Raw genomic sequence first — 26,505 nt, forward strand, 5'->3', positions numbered from 1 at the left:
CACATCTGACAAAGGTCTAATATCTGGAATCTATAGGAACTTAAAAGTATTTTTAAGCCAAAAACAATCTCATTAAAAAGTGGGCAAAGGACACAGACAGTTTTCTGAAGAAGACATACACATGGCCAGTAAGTGTATGAAAAAATGCTCAACATCACTAATCATAGAGAAATTCAAGTGAAAACCACAATGAGATACCATTTAACACCAGTCAGAATGGCTGTTACTAGAAGGTCAAAAAATAACAGATGCTGGCAAGGTTGTGGAGAAAAAGGAATGTTTATACACTGTTGGTGGAGTGTAAATTAGTTCCACCATTGTGGAAGACAGTGTGGTGATTCTTCAGAGACCTAAACACAGAAATATCATTCAACCCAGCAATCCCATTACTGGGTATATACCCAAAGGAATATAAACCATTCCACTATAAAGATACTTGCATGTGTATGTTCATTGAAGCACTATTCACAATAGCAAAGATACGGAATCAATCTAAATGTTCATCAGTGGTAGACTGGATAAAGAAAAAGTTGTACATATAAACTATTGAATACTACACAGCCGAAAAAAAGAATGAGATCAGGTTCTGTGCAGCAACATGGATGGAGCTGAAGCCATTATTGTAAGTGAATTAACACAGGAATAGAAAGCCAAATATCACATGTTCACTCTCACTTTTCAGTGTGAGCTAGCCATCATGTACATATGGACACAAAGAAGGGGACAACAGACACTAGGGCCTACTTTAGGGCAGAGGGTAGGAGGAGAGCGAGGACTAGAAAACTACCTATCCGGCACTATGCTTATTACCTGGGTGATAAAATTACTGTACAACAAACACTCATGACATGCAATGCAATTTACCTATACCATTTTTAAAACTTTTAGGTTCAGGGGTACATGTGCAGGTTTGTTATACAGGTGAATTAAATTGCATGCCATGGGTGTTTGTGGTACAACATGGTATGTGTATGTGTGTGTATATATAAATACATGGTATATTATGTAAATATATACATGGTATATATATATGATATATATTGTGTATATATATATGTGTGTACACACATATATACATATATATACACTCACACATACCATGCTGATTAAATAAAGCTATTTTGTCATTAAGGAATGACATTTTTGCTTATCACTTGAGAATAATAGGCTTGGTTATGCCAATATAGAAAATAGATTATAATTATTCATTCAACACATTCATTCCAGAAGGATAATTCCTGGGGGTTAGAAATGTACATAGACAAAAGAAGATTGCAATTGAGAGAGGAAATAGGTTTATAAAAATAATTAAAATACAATGTGATCCCTTAGCTAGACCTTGAAAGACATGTAGAAGGGATATTATGCCAAATAAGGTAACAGTTGTGAGAAACAATATCAGGATATTTTCACTCTTTTTAACCTGGCATAATTCATTGTGATGACTCTGGCAAGAATGACATCTTTTAAATTTACAGAAAGAGCTATTTTGTCATTGAGGGAGTCATTTTTTGCCATGCTGATATTACAATAATAAGCTGGCTTTTGTCATTGCGGAAAATGGTCTCTAATTAAATTTTCCTGAACTTCTAAAGAGCAGTTTCCACAAAATGGCTGTATCTTCTCATTTCCTTTCCATTTTCTCAGCTAAGACATAGTCCCTATGACAAAAGTAAGATCTTTTGAATATATTTCTGTTTCCTGGCAAAGTTGCTCATTTGCAAAGTCACACACCCAGCCCACAGAAATAAAAAAAAAAAACATTTTAGTCACTCATTTGGCAACACTTTTTACACAAACAGGTAATTAGGAACACTGCAAAGATTTGAAAGATCCTCAGAATCTGAAGTGATAACACTTAGAGTTTGTATTGGATGACGGCAGTAAGACAGCAGTCCCCAGCAATTCTTCCTTCCAGCTTCAATCCCCGTATCTTCCTCCCACCTAACTCCTTCCCAGGTTTTAAAAAGAATACAAGACTTTAAAAAATGAATTTGTGGCAGTATGGGATTTTTATTTACTTGATTATAGCGTGTACTTATTACTTTAAATACCATAAAAGCAGATACCTCATCTGTCTTATGTATTCCTTTATACCTAGCACATGGAACAATGTAAAGCATGTGTTACATACTCAACAAATGTTTGGTGAATGAATGAATAAGTAAGTGAAATAAATCAATACTGAATGAAGTAAATCTTTTCCTTGGCAATCATACTTTTCATAAATATGAAGATATTGTCACACTGTCATTCTTCTCAAAAGTAAGGGGTAGGGAAATGAACATTTTGTGATTGTTTAAACATTGCAATCAACACTTATTGAACATCTACTATTTCTTACACAAAGATAAATAGACATAGTCCCTCCTCTCAAAGAGTGTAGATTTAGATGGGGTTGCAAATATGCAAACAAATAAGTGTCATAATATTGATCCTTGGTAATTATAAAATTTACATCTTCAGTTTTAACTATTCAGAAGTGATCTCAGAGTAGTTATATATAGTAAATATATTTTTGCCTAAGCATGCATGCATTTAAATTACCCATGCTGTAAGGCTTGAGTAGAGAGCTAGTCAGTGATTTTAGATTACTGTTCACCATCTGCACATCCACATGGCTTGTATTCCGTTTCATTCTTAGATAAACATTTTTTGGGGGAAAATTATTTGATGCTGTGGCATTCAGGGATCTCCAAGTATTTGTTTGGATTTCCAAAGAGATGTCTTCTCTATCTCTTTGGTAGAATTCTCAGACTCTACTATGATTTGTATGTACTAAAATACAGGAATGTACAAGAGACTGAGATAGCAGAGAGGATCTGTGGCTAGTAAACGGTGAGAGAAAAAGGAAGACAAGAAGTCAGGAGAGCCTTTGCTGTTGAGTTATATGACACGAGTATTGAAGATTAACAGATGGAATAGGAAACTCTCAGGTAATTAAGGTAGGATAGTGCAAGAAGAAAAAATAGCATGTACAAAAATTGAGAAATGTGAAATTATTTGGGAAATTTAGTAAACAACAAGTCATGTGGTGTTTTATAAAGGTAGGAGGAGCATCAGATGAAATGGGACATTTAGGAGGAGCCAGACCATTAGGCATTATGACTTCCTTTCACAGGGACCTCTAGATATAATTAGTGGGAAGTTGGGAGCTATTGGGAGTTTCTAATTTGGAAGAAACCTGTTCAGAGGAATGTCTTAGAATGTTTTGGAAAGAACCATTTGGTAGCTGTGTATTGGAAGTTTGAAGGAGAAATTGCCTGGAGACAGGTGGAGAAATTAGATTCATGTGATTGTCCAGGTAAGAGCATGAAAACCTCTGCTAAAGTTGGAACCGTAGAAATGAAGAAAAAAAGAAAATTTGAGAGACATTTAGGAGGCAGAATTGGCAAGATGCTTCCTAAGCAATTTTAGTGTACCAAGTCTAGTTTCTGAATATAAGTGGTTTTTCCTTTTAAGAACTCTGTGATATTTTTCTGTAAATGTATATATATATATATTTTCACTGAATTCTTTTTAAATGACTGAAGCAAAGAAGCCCTTCAAATATGTGACCTGAGCACTGTGTTTAATAGATTGAAAATTATTCAGGGGCATAAGAAATTAGGAATGTGGTTTTCTTCCAAGATCAAGGGACTAAGGTCATCTAATGGAGAAATTCATGTCATGTTTTCATCTTGCAGATGTGGAAAAGGCCAGTGGGTGGCTTCTGTTTAACAGATTCAGTGAGCCTGTTTCAGAGGACTCTGGGCCAGGAAACTCTCAGGGTGGGCTGCATCCCACAGAACAGCTTTTGAATTGGTCGGGTGTTGTCAGGATGGGAGGCTGACTTGGCTCACCACCACATGGATGTCCTTCTTTGCAGCTTCCTTCTTTCTCCAGACCTTAGGCAGGCTTTGCTTTGGGACTGGCTCTTGTCCTAAGAGATTTGCGTGTATATCAAGGACTCTTTTTATCACACTTTACTTCATACTTCAACACTTGACTTCTCGTGCATCTCTTGCTTCCTAGTTTTGTTCTGCCATTTTGTTCTGACCAGCAATCCCAACTTGTTGGCTCTAAAATTTCACATACTTGACTTGGCTTCAGGTCCTTGGTTTTACCCATGATTATGAATCTTTTCAGTGTTCACTTTCCGAAATTATTCATCCAGCTCTTTTTGTTTCCCAGGCTACACACTCTTTGGTAAACCTGCCACAGCCAGAATATCTAGAACCATCTCAAAGCTGATGTCTCTCATTCAAAATTATTTCACAATCTGCCACCACCTTTACCCCACCCAAAGGTTTCCTTTAGCTCTTATTTCAATCGATGACACGGACCATGAAGCTGGGTTTGGGATATCCTTATTGATAATGCTATCTCTTATCTTTTATATCCAGTCAGTGACCAAGTCTTATCAAGTTTCCTCCTACATAGGTCTCTAATCAGTTCCCTTCTTTTCATTACCATTACCACTCAAATGTCACTAAAAACTTTTAGCCTGTAGTCTTTCCTGCCCACCCCCAAATCTAAGGTCATTATCCATCCTGTAGCCCATAGTACTGTTCTAAAACAGAAATACAATCTGTCAATGTACTACTTAATTTTTGCTTGCTTACCCAATACTTATACATTTATTGATCTGCTTTTTATATGTCAGGCACTGTGGAAAGAAGCAGTGTTATCACAATAATTAAAATATTCATAGTCAATTTCACACTCTTAATGTCTTTCAGAATCCGTTGAAAGCCCTTGTAGTTCATAAAATCCTAGTCTGTTCCAGCCTACCAATTGAAAAATGGGGAATTGCATTGGTTAAGATCTACTTTTCCTCGCCTTCCCCTTCCCCCCAGAGTAATGCACAGTCTATAGATGGATATATAAAAGGGAAAAAAAAATCTGGAGTAAGAAACTAGGGTTCATTGCTGTCATTGTGGTAGCCACTGGAGAGTCAAGCATTTAATTAAACATGCAAATGCCTGTCAATGACTACTTTTTAAGCTCATAAGATAATTTACCATTTCAAACATTTAGCTCAAAGTATTCCGAAGTATTACTAACCCCTATCCATGGGAACAAATACTTCATTAATATTGTGTTAAAAATTAATTACATATTAAAATGTTACTGTATACTATAAATGATATTCTACCATGGCTTGATTTTTGTTTTGATAATATTTTTACCTGATTAAATTAACTTTTTAAAATATATTTTAAAATTGAACTATTTGGTATAATTCTAATAATTTTAGAATATACTTGCCTATATTTTCACCATGCAAATAAGTGTCATAGTTAGAATTTTAGCCAATAAGAATTTATGTCAGTAAGAAGATACATAGAAATATCATAAATATCTGAGTTGTGCTTTACCACTGTAAGGGATTTCTTAAACAATTGGGTCTGCAATCCTAATTATTTCTGCACAGTGTAATTAAATTTATATTATGAAAATTAATATTCTTAAAAAGTAATGACATCAATTGTTGGGGGCTTCTTTTAATAAACATTATCTACATAAGCTGTCTGTATACTTGGAGATAAGCTTATCTGAGAATTTAGGAGAATAAGGTTTGGTAGTAAATCTAGTCTAGTAAGTGAATTCAAATGAAATAATAGATGAGAGGGGCTTAACACAGAGTGAGGGGCATGCTAAGTCCTCAATAAAATTCGAGAGATAATGATGAGAATAGTTAGTTATCCTCTAATCTGCACTGTCAGGTAGCCATGTTATCCTCATTTCACACACAGGGATATGAAAGCTGAGAGAGTAACAATGACTCACTTATAAGGCCAGACAGATAATATGTTGCATAACCAGGAATGGAACACTGATTTTTCAAATAGGCTTAAATCCAAGACTTTTAAACCATGATGTTAGCACGGACTTCTCAGAATTTGAAGAATAAAAAGCCTTGAGTACCCAGTGTGGATGGTATAAGCGCTCAAGAGCAAGAGAGCCACAGCTTCCTCCTATGTCAACAGGATAAAGGCACTTAAGGGCAAGTGACCAAAGAGAGTGAGATGGGACAGTAGGGAAGTATAAGGTAATTAGATTAGGGGATTGAGACCAATGTGGATCTAGTTATGTGACAATATGAAAAATAAACCCAGCTCAACAAAAGTTCCTTATAGGGTTCTTGTACTCCTCTTCCTTTTAACTTGAGAAGTAGAAGGGTCTGACAAATTGAGTCTGATGAATAAACTCTTGTGTCGGCCAATTCTGCCTGCCACATGTCCTTAGATTGCTTGCAGGTCTGAGGCCCACAGTAGCTGTCCTGGCCTTCTGCTGTGTTACTGGTTCCTGGTATGCATCGCTGAAAGAGGCTCAGGCTACCCTTAGATAATTTCAGAGGGCAGGTGCCATGGCTTGGATACACTGGCTTGTTTCATTTATTCATGTGGTTGTTTAGAAAAAGTAAACTGAAAGGGAATGGAGGAATACCTTAAGTTTCTGTCAAATTATAATTTACTTAAATTCATTTTTTAGGTAACTCCCTTTAGGAGGTGAAATAGTTGAAGAAAACAAAATACATTTCAAATATCTAATTCAAAAAGCGTATTAATTTATGTTCAGAGATTTTTAAAGAAGTAGTTTAAATTCATACATTTACTTAATTTTTTTTCTTGAGATGGAGTTTCACTTTTGTTGCCCAGGCTGGCATGCAGTGGCATGATCTTGAATTGCTGCAACCTCTGCCTCCCAGGTTCAAGTGATTCTCCTGCCTCAGCCTCCCAAGTAGCTGGGACTAAAGGCATGCGCCACCATGACCAGTTAATTTTTTTATTTTTAGCAGAGATGGGGCTTTGCCCTGTTGGCCATGCTGGTCTGGAACTCCACCTGAGGTGATCTGCCTGCCTCAGCCTCCCAAAGTGCTGGGATTATAGGTGTGACTCACTGTGACTGGCCATTTTTTACTTAAATAATGAGTTACTGCTATGTACCAGGTAGGTTCTGGTGGGTTCTGGGAATGTAACAGTGAGTAAGACAGATGTTGTTATATCTTTGTTTTCCCAGAGCTCAGTACTAAGCAAAGGAGACAGGTAATCAAAACAAAACAATCAAAATAAAGTGGTAGAAATGTTAGGAGAGAAGAATCATGCATACAGTTCATACCAGGGATTCCTAAGTAAATTCCTGATGAAAGGCTTCCCAGAATAAATGACTTCTAAGCTGTGGTCTGAAAAGTGAGAAACCATCCAGCTGAATGAAGGGTTAAGGAAACCAGAGGAAACAACTTATACACGGGCATGGAGCAGGGATGATGGCTACGCTGGGCCTGTGTGGCGATGGGAATTTCTCAGGAGAAGTATTGGGGCACAGTCAGAGGAAACAATACTAAAGGATCAGGGGAGACAAACAGCTTGGTGTGTTTTAAGATCTACAGGTGACTTTGTATCATAATAAAATATATCAAATAACTATTTTAATAGTCCTATAAAATTACACATATGTAAACATATAAATGAAAAATTCATTTGCTAATGAAGATACTGCTTTGGTCAAAACTACATATTTCGTATTCTGAATTTCATGTGTTTGGGGGAATGGGGTCAAAACAAATCAGTACTAACCATTCTGATTTAGGGATGGCAAAGGGATTCCTTAAAATTGACACTGTGTGCAACACATACACACAGGCAGAACTGATCTTTGATGACTACTTTGTATAGGTTCTTCATTTAGCAAGTCCCCTTTCTGAAAATGAAAATTTCCTATTTTTTTTTGTTTGTTTGCTTGAATGGGATGGATGAGTTGCTAATCACAAATAAATACTACCAAGCTTTTTATTTCAAACTTCAGAGCTTTTTCTCAAAGCACAGGTTAAAAGAAGAGCTCTAGTTAAATCAAATGACATATTCTAGTCCATAGACTCACTGGGTCATGATTCTGTTATTCTTTTATTTTGTACTAAGGGCACTATTAAAATAAAAATATCACAGCTGTACTGAAGCACTAAAAGAAAAATCTTGAGTTTTGAGTAGTGATTTTCACCCCCATTGCCAAACTTTTTGTTTTCTTTTTGCAGCCATTAACTAGTTTTTTTTTTTTTTTTTTTTTTCTAATAGCGAGATTTGGGAGGATTTCAACATACAATTTCATAAAGTCTAGTCTGAGATTACTTTATCAATTATTGGAATAATCTGACAAGCAGAAGTAGGACTAGGTATAAAGCATTGATTCAAGATTTCTTGTTTAAATGGTGCTTCTCATTCTTTGCAAATCTTGAAGAGTACAAAAATGAATGAGAATCCAATGCCTTCAGTGTCAAAAATACCATGCTGCAAGTATTTAGAAGAGAAAGAGAGGAACATTTGTGTCTGGCATAGCATTTCGTTTCCTTTTCAATTATTCTTCTGCTTATTAATTTACTTATTCAATTAACAAGTATTTAAAGATTATGTACTAAATACAAAATCCACTGGTGGGTGTTGATGACGCAGCAATGATTTGGAACTGAAAAGAAACTTAAGATAATGGTTCTCAAAATTTGAGAAATATATGAACTTCTTTGAAAAGCTGATAGATGCTATGGATGCAACACAGGCACATCTATCCTCATAACTTCAGCAGGTCTGAGGATGCCTTGAAGCCCACCACTGGATTCCTCGAGACTTACAAATTTTGCTTAGTAATTTCTTAATTTCCTGTTTTGTTCATTATTTGAATTTTGTCACCCAATCCAAAGCTTTTAGCGTTATTACGAGGTTGATTTCATTTTCATATTTAATCTCTGAAAGTAATATTGGGTCAAATCTTAAAGACACTTCTCCAGTTAGGAGACCTATTGCTGACGTTAAAGAGCCAACCTGCTCAGTAAAGTGAACAAGAGCGCCACCTAATGCCCAAATGGAATAAATATTGGTAACAACATTAATACACAGAGGATTAGAGTATGGGGTGTATGTACCAAAGAAATTAGCTTTGTTATCGTTGGTTGACTCATTTCTCTCTAACACTTGTCAATTATTTTTTGACACTGTCATTTTCAACCTTTTTATTTCACATTACAGTTCCTTACTATCTGAATTTGAAGATATGAAACAATAAGAAACATTTTTTAACAATAAGAAAGATTTTGTTGGCTGGGCATGGTGGCTCATGCCTGTAATCCAAGCACTTTGGGAGGCCAAGGTGGGCAGATCACTTGAGGCCAGGAGTTCGAGAGCAGGCTGGGCAATGTGGTGAAACCCCGTCTCTACTAAAGATACAAAAATAAGCTGGGCATGGTGGCACACGCCTGTAGTCCCAGCTACTCAGGAGACTGAGACAGGAGAATTGCTTGAACCTGGGAGGTGGAGGTTGCAGTGAGCCAAGATGGCACCACTGCACTCCAGACTGGGTGACAAAGAAAAAGAAAACATTTTGTAAATATGTCATTTTTATTGGAGACATTTTAAAATAAACTTTTGATTTTAGAATGGTTTTCGTTTTTCAGAATAATTTGCAAAGATAGTCCAGAGAATCTTCAAATATCCCACACCCAGTTTCACCCAAAACTAATATGGCACAATTGCCTCAATTAACAAACCAGTATCAATACAGTATTATTAGCTAAAGTCTATTATTTATTCATATTTTCTTAATTTTTCCCTTGTATTCTTTTATGTTTCAAGGTCCCATCTAGGACATACATTAAATTTGCTAGTCATGCCTCCTTAGGCTTACTTATGACAGTTTGATTTACATTTGATATTGTATGTATTTGAATTTTATTTTAGCTTTCTGTTATTTTTCAAAAGCTTAAAACAATTTAACTTTGCAGAAAACGCTTTCCCTTGTTCTGTTTCCTTGATAAGACTGTATGACTATTTCAGTTTTATAGGGGTTTGTATAAATATACACTATCATTATGTATCGTTCATCTCTAATAATGAAAAACAGGGTTAAGAAAGACAATTACCAAAATATATAACTTGCCAAGAGTGCCAAGATAATATAATAAATAAATGATGGATCATATTCCAAAGCCTATGACAACTTCCAAAATGCTAACACCTCTTTCAGCATTCATAAGCTTAAAATGCCCTCTACCCCAGGGCCATGCACTGCCAGGGATTCTGTAATTAACAACACCCAAGAAGAAGTCATTCCTTTCTGGAGTCCCATTGCCCCCCACAAGCACTTTGTATTTTTATATAGAAAGTTTATATGAAATGCTCCATAGATGAGCCTTTGATTGCCACCCAAACTGTTTTGTGTTTGCCACAAAAACAGTTGTGCTGAGGTCTCAAGGAAACTTCTGTCTTACACCACCTGGAATGCATTAAGTCTGAGGAGAGTTCACAATTCTGTCCTGGTTACTAATATTTTAATTAAACATGTATTTTTGTGGTCTTTAAAAGCCATCAGGCGATATACGAAAACATTTTGTTGATAACTTCAGTGTCCTGGGAGCAGGTTGGAATATGGTATTTCCTAATTGAATAGGTAGTATATATGTGTATATACATGTGAAGGAATGTGTAGAATGCTGGTTTAAATGACTTGCTGGGAAAAGAGTAGAGGTATATAAATGACTTGGAACCTGAAATATTATTTGTGACTATATCTGTGAAACGTTAAGTGATTTTTGTACACTCATGGATTTCAATCTTGGATGCACATTAGAAACCCTAGGGAGGGTTAAAAATCCCAATACCTAATCCTCATTCCAGATCACTTAAATCTTACCCTCCAGGAATCAAATTCGAAGCAGCATTTTTCCTCCCCAGTTGATTCCAGTGTGTACCAAGAGTTCTATATTGTAACTCAGGGGTTTAATATTGTTCCTGTACTTTTATTCTAGAGCATAAACTTAGCCATGCTTTATTCTTATTTTTAAAAGAAGATATGGCTTACTAAAGATGATAAGCATTATATTTAACAATCAAACTCGTTGCTAAAATTCCTTTTTTTTTACACCTCTGTCAAATGCATTGTTTTTTCTCTAAGTAATTTAGATGAATTACTAATTGATAAACATACATGTAATACAATAAGAATCCTTTCCTAAATCTTTTTATCTATTTTCAAAGGATTTCATTTCTACATAAAGTTTTTAAATCATTTTTTAATTTATGCTGCTATGAAATTTCTTCCTAGAAATTTTGTTCTAGATTATCTGTTAGTAAGAGCTGCATTTTGACAGAATATGATTTTCCTTATTAACTGACTGAATTGATAAGTAGGTAGGAATATTTCCAGTGGTAGTCTCAAGATAGAAACTTCTAAGAGTTTTGAAGTTTTAGCAGTTAACAGACTTTGTTAAAAATGAAGCCATTAACAAGGATATTAATAAAAGGTAGATTTCAATCTGGGCAATTATACAATAAAGACACATATATTACTAACTAAAACATCACAGAATGATTTGATTAATGTTATAAATGTGATTATTAGAGTGTTTCCTTAGCAGCATTGGCTAGATAGCCAAAGATTGGATGTCAGAAAAAGGTTTCCAATTCTTTTCTATTTATAAGTATGAAAATCAAATAAAAGTCACAATTGTTTTCCTGAATTCCTTAAATATGTTTTTCAGGTTTGAATTTCTGCTGTTACTCTTCAGTATAATGGTCAGTTTGTTTGTGCTTAAAGTATATCACTATGTTGTTAAATATGTCAACTGTCCACATTTCTAATACAAAATATTTTTTTTTAACTGCTAAGTTATATGCTGGTTTTTTTTTTTTTTTTTTTTTTGAGACGGAGTTTCGCTCTTGTTACCCAGGCTGAAGTGCAATGGCGCAACCTCAGCTCACTGCAACTTCCACCTCCTGGGTTCAAGCAATTCTCCTACCTCAGCCTCCTGAGTAGCTGGGACTACAGGCTGCGCCACCATGCCAGCTAATTTTTGTATTTTTAGTAGAGACAGGGTTTCACCATGTTGACCAGGATGGTCTCGATCTCTTGACCTCGTGATCCACCCGCCTTGGCCTCCCAAAGTGCTGGGATTATAGCATGAGCCCCCGCGCCCGGCCTGCTGGTTATTTCTAAGTATCTCAGTTGATTTAAATCAGTTTCTTATTTTGAGAAGATTTTTAAGGCTTTTTTTGTATAGAGGTAAATTTCAGATTCAGTTTGCAGGGGTTAATAATAACACTCCTACAAGCTGGGTCAAATTTAAATATCTTATCAGTCATCAAATGTATTTAAATAACAACATTCACATTAATATATGCCCTGTGAGAAGGTAGTGGTGAATTTTAGCCATATGGCTGTAACCCCACAGCATTATCTGATATTTTGTTCAGTGCCATCAGCTATATGATTCAAGACATGTCCTCCTAATGAGTGGTTTGTAGGTTTTCATCCTTCCTCACCAGAAAATGTAAACAAGATTACAAACCCACTTATTTCACCAACTGCAAAATATTATTTAAAATTTTACCATGTTTTATTTTATAAAAGTCATAATAGTTCATTATCATATGGTCTGAAATTACCAGTGATGAAAATGATTATTTGGTAAATACTTTTGGTAAATTTAAATTTATCTATGAATGGTGCTTCGGTAATGTTTACAGTAAACACAGTAAGATATGTAGCCCAAAGTGCTATTTGTCCTAGCGTATTACTTGCAAATGTGAAATTCTGACACCATTGGACTGGAGGCTGAGTCCTCTGATAAAAAGAAAAATGCCACAAACCACAGAAATTATTTCGCCCTGTTCCCTTGAACATCTAGGCAATAAGCTGAAATTGTAAAAGCTACTAGAGTGAGCTGATTGTTTCCTTCCTAAGAATCCTGAGCTTCCAAAATTTGACTTAAAAATATTAATTGACTTTCTTGAAGAAAAATATTGATTATTAAGAAAAGAAGGAAGCAACAATGTAAAAAATTTTACCTACCTCATTATATTGGTTAAAGGAGTATTTAATAATAAAACTTTATAATACACTTTAGTTCTGGTTAAAGGATTAAATATTTGTTTCACCCTTACCTCGCAATGTGCACGATGATTTTAAGCTCCTTTCTATTAAAGCAGTTAATTAAATACTTTTCCAAAGCCTAAAATCTAAATCACAAAAATCTAAAAGCAACGCTTAAATGCAAGCATGAGTGAAGAGCTTACTGGCTTTTTCTACTAAAAGACTTTCTTCTTTTTCTACTATAGACCTATTTTAATTTGGACATTGTTTTCTTGCACAAATAAGACAGTTTAAATACAAATTTTTATTTATTAACTTGCTAGCTCATAATGTTAATCATGGTTTCAGTTTGACGTGCACATTCCAGAATTAGTAAATCTATTTACTTAATTATAAATGGGTGTGTGGCACTGTCCTTGACACCATGAGAAATAGAATGGACATCAGGAAGTATGGGAAAGGAACTTACAGCTTTTTGGGTGTCTACTGTGGGCCAGTTGTTTCTCTCAGTTGATTCTGCTAACAGCCCACCTAAGAAGATATTAAAAATGCCAAGAAGGTATTACCATTATTATCTTATGAATAAAAACTTTACAGAGGTTAGCTGACTGGCCTAACCTCTTAAAAGAGACAGCTAGAGTCTCTTATAAGAGTCTTTCTTTTGCAAGTGACAAAATAAATAAGCTGGCATAAACAGTTAAAGGAATCCATTGACTCAAATAACAGAAGCCCAGAGGTAGGACTAGCTCTTTAAGAGGCTAGATACAGCTGCAAAATTTGTATTACCATGAACCTGGCATCTCTGTTGTTCTCTTTGGTTTGCCTTCCCACCATTGGCCTCATCCTCAGGCTCTACAGGGGGGTCTGCTGCAGCCCAAGTCCCTCTCACCCCCACTACCATGGTTTCAAATTGGCTCTACCTGTTCATGAGAACGCTGTACAGTGTTCACAAATGTATCCCGCACTAGCTGGGGGAAAAGAAGGTCTCTTCTTATAGCTCTCTTACAATTCCTGAGATTTACTCTTGTCTTTTCTTAAATTATTTGCTAACCTTGGGGGACTGTCATACCCTAGCCAGTTTGGATCTATTTCTAGACCTGGGGGTGGAGTCAGTCCCACAAAACCTGTGGAGCTGAGACCAGGAGAAAGTGAATTGCTTAAAGAAAATCACGGTGCTGTTGGCTGGAGAATTTCTACCACCATTGGGTAGATGGTAGAGCCAGGATTGGATATAAAGTCTGCACTCTGTTATGCCACAGAACTAACAGGACATGATTTCTTCCTTCTGTTTACAACTGGCATCTAGTGGTTGGAGGCCAGGGACGGTGATCATCCTGTAATGCACAATGCAGGCCACCCACAAAAAGGAATTATCCAACCCAAAATGTCAAGAGTGCCAAGATTGGGAAACCCTGTGCTGGATGATCTGCTGTCGGGCGTATTCCCTCAGCTTTAAAACCGCCTCCCTCCTCTTTTTTTTAAGCAGCAGCTACCTTGACAGGCCTCCTCTCAATTTCTTAAATGTGCCAAAGCTCTTCGGGCTTTAGGATCTTTGAACATTATTTTCACTTTACCTAGATGTTTTCCTCCAACCCTCCTGACTACAGCTGTATCACTTTTCCACACGTAGGTGGGGAAGCATTGAGTTTAGAGAGTATTTTCTTGAGAGAGACTACTGATTCTCCAGACTTGGTCAGCCCCACCCACCCATCACTAGTGCCCTGCCTTCTTTTATACTTTAACTTTGTAGCAATCATCATAATTTCAGTCAGCTATTTTATCTTTTACAGCAAATGACAACTCTAAAACAACAAATGAAGACTTATTTCTCTTTATGTTCTGAGCACTTGGAAGAGAGTCTGTGATTAAGGTGGAATGTATTTTAGATGAGGCAATCAATGAGTAAAAGCTGACAGGTTTGAATGCGTTAAGCATTTTGGGAGGTGTGCTGAGTAGACCAGTCAGGAAATATTTAGTGTAGAAAAGCATGAACAATAAGATGCATAACTTATGTTTTCTGAGGTTCAACTGGAATACGCTAGCTCTTCTGTGTAGACGAAGTAGGTAAAACCAGATTAAATCTGATTTTGTTGTTTTATCTGATTAGGTCTGATATGCCTAATAGAAGTAGCCTGAGGCATCTCTTCAGTTGGGGTATTTTTTTTTATAATGCACTGAACTCAGAGCCAAGTGAAATATGATCTAGAGCTGACCCTAACACTAAGGCACTATTTTTGTTGTGCTCTTCTGGTCTTCAGTCTATTTGTAAAATGAGGGAGCTGGACTAAAGGATCTGTGCTGCTCTCCTAACCCAACATTCCTTCTTTACTAAACTAGAGTGAGTTTTGGCTTGCTGAGATAGAACTGTACAAGCATTCTACTTTTAAAAGTTGTAGGAGGATTTTTTTTTTAAATGCAGTTGTTTATGAGCTTGTTAATAAGTAGAATATTGTGAGACTAACTGAATCTTTTGATAATTGGGGAGTTTAACGTGTCCCAGAGTTTTGCATTATTTTATACATTGAATATATAAAATATTGGGTGATAGATACTCTAATCTCAGGATATATCCTGAAGTTTTTGTGTTTTTCAGTAAATCCCTAGGACAAGCAATTTTTTTTTCCATGAGCATTCTCTTATAAGTAAAGTCTAGTATGCCTTGTCAAAACTTTGATCAGATGAAAGCATTTATATTTTTGTTTATCCTGGTTTACTAAGATTAATAGGTTGCTAGAGGTCTATTGAGTACAGAGTTTCTCACACTTGGCACTATTGATATTTGAGGCTAGAAAATTCTTTTCCAGGGCTGGGGAGCTGTTCTAGGAACTTCTAACTCTACCCAGACAGATGCCAGTAGTAGCGCTCCCTCCCAGTTACGAAAAACAAAAATGCTTCCAGACATTGCCAAATGTCCACTGAGGGGCTCAAATGGCCCCAGGTGAGAACCACTGGTTTACTGCAAAGTAATCCTCTTTAACTAGAGCATACTGGCCAGAAAGATGCAAGTGTTACTGCGTAGTTAACCCATTTAAACAAAGTTAAATCTTGCTGAAATGAATGTAAAGCCCTCATTGATAGTTAACTGTATCTCACTGTTTGTCTTACTGCTACTCTTGGCACATTCTGAATGGGGCAATCAGTGACTTCCTTATATAGGCAACAATTCCTGGGAAATCTCAATAAATTGTCAAAAAAAATGCAAAACAAAACAGTCTGCTGATTCAGCTTGTAAGTTTCCCAGTGGTATTGCCTTACTTCCCAAACTAAATCTGAGTCGGGTTCTGTGATAGGATAGTGACAGTGACAGTGAGTCAGTGCTGTTTTTGTGGGTGTTGATACTCTTGTGCCTCTTTTAGATAGTTTTCTGAGAGATGACTTTTTTTTTTTAAGTTAATGACTATTCCTCTCTATGACCCTCCCTGTTTTTCTCTATCAACCCTTCAAGGATATCAGAGTTTTATCTTCAGCATTTTTCAGGTTATAATAAATTATTCTAAAAATTAGGTTGAAAAGAAATCCTCAGGTCTTTTGAAAGGAGGCAGAAATAGAACTAGATAAGCCTTTCAAATAGTTGACATGGTGTATGGAGTCGTCTTTTTTTTTTTTTTAACAGAAAGTAGAGAAAAAAGAGGCTGTAAAATGTGTCGATGTAATACTGATTTCTGCTCTCCTCCTGCTTGAAAAGATCACAATAGTAATCAGAATCTCAAACTGACAGTCAGCATCTAAGGTTTGGGTGTACTTCAAACAAGCATGCATTGCACACGATAACAACATAAATCTTCTGAAAGTAAACAAACCCAAAAAAACATAGTAATATTGCCGTGTGCTTTGCTATTTTAGAGAAAGCTTTATAGTCGCTTTAAGAGGAATAGTGTTACTCAGCATGTTCTGCTCTAAGTCCAAAAAGAGAATCCCTCATCAGAACAGGCTTGAGTTTTCAGTTTACTTAAAAAAAAAAAAAAAAAAAGTCTCTCATGTCTACCTTCAGCCAATATGGAATACAATGAATAGATTTGTACTCCTATCTTTAAAAATCTTTTAAAAATTGGGACAAAGTATATAAAAGAACAGTTTTCATGACAGTGTACATTAGACAATGGGAGACAGTGATTCCTGAGAGATAAGAAACAAATTAAGTGAGCCCTGTGATTGCCCTAGCTAACTGCCTTGAGAGGCATCCATGCTGTGGCTCTGGGAGGGGCAAACCAGGAGATAACCAACAAACATCTTGAGTTAAAAAGATGGGGCTGAGAGTCTTGGGAGAGCAAGGAGGCTAAAGAGAGGTGAGAGTTTAAAAAAGACCCCCTGAGATCTTCCAAGGATCCTCATTATATAGTCTGCAGAGTAGTGATTAATGCACATATGTGAGGAAACTACCTGAGCCCTGGGTGTGAGGGAGACACCCAAAAAGATTAGATGAAAAAAAAGCACCTGACACTTATACAGGATTTGGGGAAAAAATGCCTGTTTCCATCAGGCAGACTGGAAAACCTCATAAATCAAGGACACTGGGGAGAGTACCCAAGGTTCTTGCCTTAGAAGGGAGAATAATTAGCCCTCCATGAAACACTGTTCCAGTCTTGCCTAACAAATCTTAAAAGCAAGACTTGAAAGGAACAAATTGTTTTTCAGTCATTTAACTGAATCCCAGAACAAAGCTCAATAATATTTATGAGATTATAAAAATATCCAACACTCAAGAAGTCAAATTTATGATATCTGGCATCCAATCAAAAATTACTACACATAAAGAAAATCTGAGACATAGTGCTGATAATGAAGAGAAAAATGAATCCAAATGGATAGATGCAGAGCTGAAACAGATGTTAGAATTACCAGACAAGGGCATTAAAACCATGATTTTTTAAACTGTATTCCATATGTTCAAAAGTTAAATTGATACCTAGAAAAATTTTTTTAATCCCAAGTTGAACTTCTGTAGAGGAAAATTACAATGACTGAGATGAAAATTATCTTGAATGTGATTAACAGATTAGACACTGCAAAAGAAAATATAAATTTGAAGACATAGCAATAGAAATTATCTCAGATAAATGGACAAAATTATTTGAATAGATCATCAGTGGACTTTAGAAATAATTTAAGCTCTTAACATATGCGTAATTGGAATCTCTGAGAGGGAGAGACAGACAGAAAAAAAGTATTCAAAGAGGCCGGGTACAGTGGCTCATGCCTGTAATCCCAGCACTTTGGGAGGCCAAGGCAGGCAGATCACCTGAGGTCAGGAGTTCAAGACCAGCCTAACACGGAGAAACCTCATCTCTACTAAAAATACAAAATTAACCGGGTGTGGTGGTGCATGCCTGTAATTCAAGCTACTCGGGAGGCTGAGACAGGAGAATGGCTTGAACCTGGGAGGCAGAGGTTGCAGTGAGCCAAGACAGTGCCACTGCACTCCAGCCTGGGCAACAAGAGCAAAATTCCCTCTCAATAAAAAAGTATTCAAAGAAATAATGGCTAGAAAACTTATAAATTTGATAAAAACTATAAACCTACAGATCCAACAGCTCAACAAACCCAAAACACAAGAAACAGAAAAAAAAAAAAATCAAGGGAAATCATAAATTACCTAAAACTGATGATAAAAGAAAAGCTTAAAAGCAACCAGAAGAAAAAGATATGTTATATATAGAAGAATTAAGATAAAGATGCTAGCAGATTTTGTATCCAAAATATTGCAAGAGGGGAGCCAGTGGAGCAGCATCTTTAAACTACTGGGGGAAAGAAACTGTTTCAACCTAGAATTCTGTATACAGTGAAAATATCTTGCTCATACGAAGACAAAATTAAGACTTTCTGAAGCATAAAAAAAAGGGAATTTATTATCAGCCTACAATATAAGAAATATTTAAGAAGTCCTGTAGGAAGAAGAAAAATGATGCCAGATCCAAATCTGAATCTACAGAAATAAATGAAGATGACTTTAAATGATAAATTTGCTATCTTTCCACATCCCATGAGTTGGAACATGAGGATGCTCTGGATATGTACCAAGACATGGAGGAGGACCAGTGAACAAGATCAGGTCTCTGAATTACTGAGGGGAACAGAACGGCCTGGCAATCTGGATGATGACCCACCTAGGAAGTATTATTGCTAGACAAATAAAAGTCTGTGTTTTTAAGGTATGTTTTGTAGTTTTACTGAAACAACAATTGTTTCTTAAGTAATCATTTTTAAAGCAGTAAAGTTATGTCTGTTACATCAAGATCTTTTTCTCACTTACCTGAAATGCCAACTCTTTTATAAATCTCGCATTTACATATGCATGGCAGCCTTTCTGTATTAAATGTTCCATTAGTCTATTTGTTTATATGATGGTATCCATGCACTAATTAGATATGCTTATACTAGCATTTGATATCTGCTAGGGCAAATACTCTAACTTGTCATCTTTCTCAAATATATCTTGATTCTTTCTACCATACTAAAGTTCCAAATAAATTTGAGAGTCAGTTTTTCAAGAGAAGGTGACAGGGTTATCAGGAGATGCAGCTAGGTCACCTTAGTTTCCACCTATCTATCTTTTTATGAGTTGATATATGCAGAAATAGCCAGCCCCAAGACAAAGGCTGTTCTCAGAGTGACTTTTATCCTTACAACCAGAGTGGCAAAGAGAGCCTGGTGGTGAAAGGGTGATAGTTTGGCTACTTGGTAGCCATCCAGGGGTCAGGTTTCTTCCCTCCAGGGAACACTCTACGTTCTTCTAAGGATATCATCTCCCACTTGTTATTCATTAGCTTCAGTTATTTTGGTGTAGATTGTGTCAGTATAACTCCATTTCTGTGATCATGTTTAATTGTATATCAACTGTAAATTGAGGGTTTTTCCAAGGCATGGACCAGACAGACTGCTCTGTATCAGGTTCTCAGAGAGTAAATATACAGCACTTAATTTACCATTCAGAATTTTTAATCAATACCTATTGACTGTCTCAAGGGTTGAATTCTCTATTTTACCTCCATTTTAATAATATGTTGGGGAATTCAGCCAATTTATTCAACATTTATCACTTAATGTCAAATACCTGCTTTGCTCTAGGTACTATGCTAAATGTTGAATATTTAGCAGTAAATAAATAGATATCACATATATCTATATATATATAGATAGATATGTATATATATATTGAGATATATATATATATATCTTTCTGTATTGGGAAAATACATTTAAACAAAATAGAAATAAATATTTAATTTACAATTATGTTTGCTGCTATGAAAGGAACAAATAAGGTTTTATGTAAGAATAACTGGAGGGAGAAAGTGGAGAAAAATACGCTTTTTAAGTTAGACTTTATTATGTACAGATGAAACCTGAGTTAACCTGTAACTGGACCAGATTCATGTAGAAATTAAACATAAATTTTTTCATATGCTTAATCCATTTGTTTATTCCATAGCATATATGTTCACTGAGCACTATAATAGTCCAGCTACCAGGCTCACAAAAATGACTAAGACTCAGTTCCTGTCTTTGAGGAGCTCATAGTTTAATTTTTTAATAATTAGCAGTCCCTTTCATTAAAATAATAGCATACCAAATGGAAACAAATGCGTTCTTTTTTTCCTTCATTTTTCTTCAGATGAGAATAGGAATTCACTCAGGCTCCGTGTTGGCTGGAGTTGTTGGGGTCCGAATGCCACGTTATTGCCTGTTTGGAAATAATGTCACGCTGGCAAGCAAATTCGAGTCAGGAAGTCACCCTCGGCGCATCAATGTCAGCCCAACCACTTACCAGTAAGTGTTCTCTGGCCTCCTCCTGCCTGTCTTGGCTTTGTTTTGGACTGCAGTGCTGTCCTCTGTGAGACCCTGTTCTTTATCTTGATCCTGTCATTCTCCAAGATATTATGAGAAGAACCGCCCAAACCTGAAAGATGGTGATTGTGACACAAATTTTATTTGCATCCTGTGAGAGTGCATGAAAAATCTGACATAACTGACAGGTAAATATAAGTTTGTCATTTCCCACAGTCTCTGTCCTTTTATTTTTATTTATTTATTTATTTTTGAGACAGAGTCTTGCTCTGTCGCCAGGCTGGGGTGCAGTGGCGCAGGGGCGCAATCTTGGCTCACTGCAACCTCCATTTCTTGGGGTCAAGCGCTTCTTCTGCCTCAGCTTCCCGAGTAGCTGGGACTACAGGCACGCACCACCACAGCTAATTTTTATATTTTTAGTAGAGACGGAGTTTCACCACCTTGGCCAGGATGGTCTTGATCGCTTGACCTTCATCCACCTGCCTCTGCCTCCTAAAGTGCTGAAATTACAGGCATGAGCCACCCAGTAGGGCTATCGCTGCCCTTCTTAAGTATACCTGTTTAAAATACAGGAGAGCAAATGTTCTTGAGGATCTGCATTATAATAGAAATCCCAGTATTTTCAAAATGTTCCCCATTGTTTATAAAAATCAAAGAAATATGATAGAAGAGGTTGCTGGACTGTTTTTATTTTTTGAATGAAGACTCTAAGTATACACACACACATACATACATGATCCCTTATCCAAAATGCTTGGGACCACAAGTGTTTTACAGTTTGAAATTTTTTGACATTTGGAATATTTGTGCATTATATTACATGGTGAGTATCCCAAGTCTGAAAATCTGAAATCCAATATGTTCCGAAGAGCATTTCTTTTGAGTGTCATGTTGGTTCTCAAAAAGTACAGATTTTGGAGCATTTTGGACTTTGATGCTCTGTTGTATTAGGTACAGAGTAAATGTTAAATTATTTTTGTCTTAAATGTTAAATTATTTTGTCTTTGACAACACTACATATTTTTGCCTCCTGAACTCATTCTGATTTTGTGTCTGATAGAAATCTCTCCTATTAGATATTATGCCCCATATGTTGGCAGGGACTGTGTCTGGTTAGGCTCATCATTATATCCCCAAACTTATAAAAATGTCTAGCACATAATAAGCACTTTATATTTATCAAATCTATGAATAAATACATTGATAAGATAGACATCTCCAAAATTAACAGCAAAGAAAAGCACGAAAATATCTTACTTTATCAGACTTTGGCTTTATTCTGGGCGTTATTGTACAGCTATTTAATTAATTTCATGTTTTAGATAATTTAGAATCATATTGAAAAAAATGTAAAGTAGTAATAGAGGCCATTGATTTTATTGACATGGTTACAAAAATCTCAATCAGAAAATATGAATATAAAGATAATAAAAGTTGAATATAATAAAAGTGATATTTATTCCCAGAGAGAGAATTAAAAGATTTTAGATGAAAAGCAAATACTTCCAGATTCTGCAAAATAGATGAGGAAGAAAACTGAAATTACAAATATGAAATCGAGTAAATTCACATTAAAAATATAATTTAAAGCTCTTGCTAAGCTCATAAAAATAGTGAATATCTTGATTTTAATGTTTTTGAATAAAAACACAACTTTACTAATTTTATGGAGCCCAAGAGATTTTGAGGGCCACACAGACAACTTCTGGGCAAAGTTTCAGGATTCCATCTAATCATTACTTATCTTAAAACTACTTGCTATTTTCAGGATGTTTATAAGAGAATTTTGCATCTTTTAAACTTCTCCCAGTATTCCCAACACAATTCTGGGCATATTACAGATGATCTGACAATAATTACCATATCAAATTGAATTTTGTCAAACTCTCTAGTAGAGATCAGTGATTCTGACACTTTCTGCTCTAGATGGTGAAAAAAAGTTGCTGAAGATCAACTACCCCACTCATATCCTATTACATAGTTTCATTTATTCCCATGATGGTATTGATACTTATTTTCCATGTTTGTTTAACTTAGGGTAGATTTATATCTTCTGTGATAACTTCACTAAAAAAAAAAAAACAAATGTTGAAAAGAATGGGCCCAACCTGTGTGAAGAGTTCATGCCCTGAGCTTAGACATAACAGTAGCTGTCCTTGTTTACGTAGAGATGGATAAAAAAAATTGCCAGCCACACAAATCTATGTATTTGGGTGGTGACTCAGAGTTTATGATTATCCTTAGTGATCAACAAGGTCTGAGGAATTTAATTATTTCAACTGCTGCATACACTGAAGCTTACTGTTCTGTTATTGTTCTGTATCCTTACCCGTAGAGCCCCCAAAATCAAACAGAGCCATAGATAGAGACATCAAGCTGCCAGGTGGGTAGATTCTTAGAACAAATAGAATTTATGAAGTTAAACCCAGCATTAAGCTCATAAGAGTTTGTAATCTGTTTTATCCCTGAATTACATTCTGTAGAATGTCAACATTACCTGTTTATCTTGAAATTTTCAGAGGTTTTAATCCCATTTATTTTTAGCAAAACTATATGATTATTATAAACATTGGAAGTGGGTTGTTTTGATATTATGATAAATTGAAATCATTTTTTGAATGGTTCATTCCAACTGCATTTGGTCAGACATTTTCAAATAATTGAATTTTAAAAATATTTTTGTAACTATTGTAAAGTACTGAAAAGATAGTATCCATGATCCCACCACAGTTTAACACGTTATATGTTGCTTCAGATATTTTTTTAAAATGAACTAAACATTTGCTTTGGAATTTTCTAACTCTTTCATTGTGACGTCCCAATGAGTTTGATGTGTTTTGAAGTCCTGTGTTTTATATATTAACTTTCTACACATGTATGCATGAACAATGTAATTTTATTTTACATGTTTTAATTTTTATAAATGGTATTTTGCTATATGACTCTTTCTCTAATTTTGGTTTTGTTTAAACAAAATTTCATATTTTAAAGATCTATCCATGTTGGAACATACAGCTCTAGCTCATCATTTTAATTGCTGTATGACATTCCAGTGTATGACTCCAACATATTTTAATTTTTCATACATATATTCCTCTGTTGATGAACACTTAGGTATATTTTCTACTTTTTAATTATTACAAAGTTTGCTCCTAGAACCTGACATTACAAAAAAGAAATTTTTATTGAGTTTTAAGTGTTCCAAATTAGATGTTTTCATTTTTCTTCAAAAAATGTGTTTACACCCGTCTTTGTTCCCATCATTCCAATTTAAAAATAGTGCATATTTTATAAACAACTGTCTTAACATCATGCTACTGCTCTGTGAAACAGAAATAAATAATTGCTTATATGAAGGATGGCTTTAGCAGATTTTGAAACAAATAAATGATTTATCTCAGCATAATTATTTTTTCTTGCTACAGTGGAAACTAAAAATGTAGAAAGACTCAAATTACTTTGATATGAAATATTTCTTAATCTTTAAACATTTTTGCTTTTCTTATTTTACTATTGATCTACTTCCAGATGTTTTAGAATGCCTATTTTTTATTCACTGTGAAAGGCTTTTTTCTGTTAAAACCAAGCTTCTTCTTAACCACTGCTACATAAGCGGCTCATTATATGAGGGGATGTACAGTCGAGCTGATTAGACAGTGGTGAAGTGCACAAGCTCAGAATCAAAGTGCCTAATGTAGAATCTAGGCTCTAACAAACATTTACTGTCTACATGAAATTTAGTGACTTAATTTCTTTGGACCAAGTTTTTCCATCTTTAAATTGGTATCCATTTATGCTGTTAGTGTTTGTTTAATGTGATGTTTTTAAAGCTCCTAATACTTGGAACCTAGTAGACATTTATTTACTGCTTCATCCTGTTATTATTTCCATAGAGGAAGAAACCATCTTATTTCTGCACTTAAATCTCATAATTTATAAATTTAGCCATGATGAATGATATGTGCTAGTAGGATTACAGACCTCATCTGAAAATTCCAAAGAAAAAAAGGTTTGGTAACTTGGTTAAAGGTGCATTTTGAGCTGTAACTAAGAGCTGAGATAGTAATCTGTTTATTCCTATGTGTTTTTAGTAGCAAAAGGATTTTACTGATGACTGTCTAAATCATAGTCATATGATTAAAAATCGCCTGTGTACATGAAAAATTCCCACATTTAAGCAAAGGTACATAATTCAATTCATATGATTAATTATGTATCTCTGCTTAAATGTGGGAATCATATATATGTAAGTATGTAATCATATGTAGTAATTAGTGAGTAATCATGTATGTGATTATATGATTAAAATATATATGGTAAGTAATCATATATATTATATGATTACTTACTATGATATATATAGTAAGTAATTACATATATATGGGATTACTTACTAATTAGATTACTTACTGTTGGCTTCAACAATACAAATATTTCTCTTTCATTGTGACATCCTAATGAGTTTGGTGTATTTCAAAGTCCCATGTTTTATGTATATTTTATATATATGTGATTACTTACTAATTAGATTAATTACTGTTGGGTTCAACAATACAAATATTATTTTATAGTTCTATAGGACACAAGTCTGACACAGGTCTCATTTTTAGCTAAAATCAGGGTGGGTGTCACGATGCCTTTATTATTTGCTGAAAGTTCTATGTGATAATATGCTTTCTTGCCTTTTCCAGTTATGAAGCCATCTTCATTCCTTGGTTCACAGCCTCTGTCTTCCAACATGCAAGATATTTCATCTTTCTGATACTGCTTCCATTATCACATAACTTTTACTGACTCTTCTTCCCTCTTCTGCTTTTAAGGACTCTTGTGATTATATTGAGCCCATTGGATAATCCATGATAATTTCTCTATTTTAATGTCGTCTGAATAGCAATCTTAATGCCATCTGCCACCTTAATTCATCATTGCCATGCATATTCGTCAGGGTTCTTAGATGTATGTATAAAGGGGAGTTTATTAAGGAGTATTAACTCACAGGATGACAAGGTGAAGTCCCACAATAGGTGGTCTGCAAACTGAGCAGCAAGAAATCAGTCCAAGTCCCAAAGTGGATGAACTCGGAGTCCAATGTAGAAGGGCAGGAATTATTCAGCACAAGAGAAAGATACAGGCCAGAATACTAAGCCAGTCTAATCTTTCCATATTCTTTTATTCTGCTTTCATTTTGGCTATGCTAGGAGCTCATTAGATTGTGCCCACCCAACTTGAGGGTAGGTCTACCTTTCCCAGCCCACTGACTTAAATGTTAACCTCCTTTGGCAATACCCTCACAGACACACCCAGGATCAATACTTTTCATCCTTCAATCCAATCTAGTTGACACTCAATATTAACCATCACATTATGAGACCTAACGTATTCACAGATTTCGGGGATTGGTATTAGGATGTGGACATCTTGGGAGGTGGGGGTAATTCTTCCTACAACAATGGAAAATTTAAATGCTAAAACCTGCCTGGAAATAGAGCCCCAATCTTCTGCATCTCTGTCTTTGAGGACTTAAAATAAAAACATATAAATTATGTAAGCAAAATCAGGGGAGGAAAAGGACTTTCACAAATAAGACCTCTGGGTTCTAAAGGATTTTTACTGGGACTTAAGATATAGATTCCTGAAGAGAGGCACCTGACATAGGACTGAATTATATTTCTATATTTAAGAAGCAGTAGAGTCCTTGGCTTCAGAAAAAGAAAAGACTAAGAAGCTAGCCTGAGAAATAAGGAGTTTTTATAAAGATAATTGCAGTCCTCTCACTACATAACCTGCCCTAAGACATAGCTACCACATATCATCTCTTACAAAACTGGAGAAGTTATAATATTTATCTTTAGACCACTAGCACCAAGTTTAAAATTGCAC

General features: G+C 35.4%; 1 protein-coding gene across 1 annotated transcript in view; it reads left to right on the forward strand.

Moving 5' to 3' along the window:
* The window catches only part of GUCY1A2 (guanylate cyclase 1 soluble subunit alpha 2), a 325,706-nt gene that overhangs the window by 262,933 nt on the left and 36,268 nt on the right, over positions 1-26,505 (forward strand). The window contains exon 7 of the mRNA XM_032285701.1: positions 20,453-20,607. Coding sequence (XP_032141592.1) covers positions 20,453-20,607 — 155 coding nt within the window. The remainder of the gene's footprint in view (positions 1-20,452; positions 20,608-26,505) is intronic.

The sequence above is a fragment of the Sapajus apella genome, unplaced genomic scaffold (assembly GCF_009761245.1).
Source record: "Sapajus apella isolate SASKATOON/1434 unplaced genomic scaffold, GSC_monkey_1.0 scaffold16, whole genome shotgun sequence".
Lineage (NCBI taxonomy): Eukaryota > Metazoa > Chordata > Mammalia > Primates > Cebidae > Sapajus > Sapajus apella.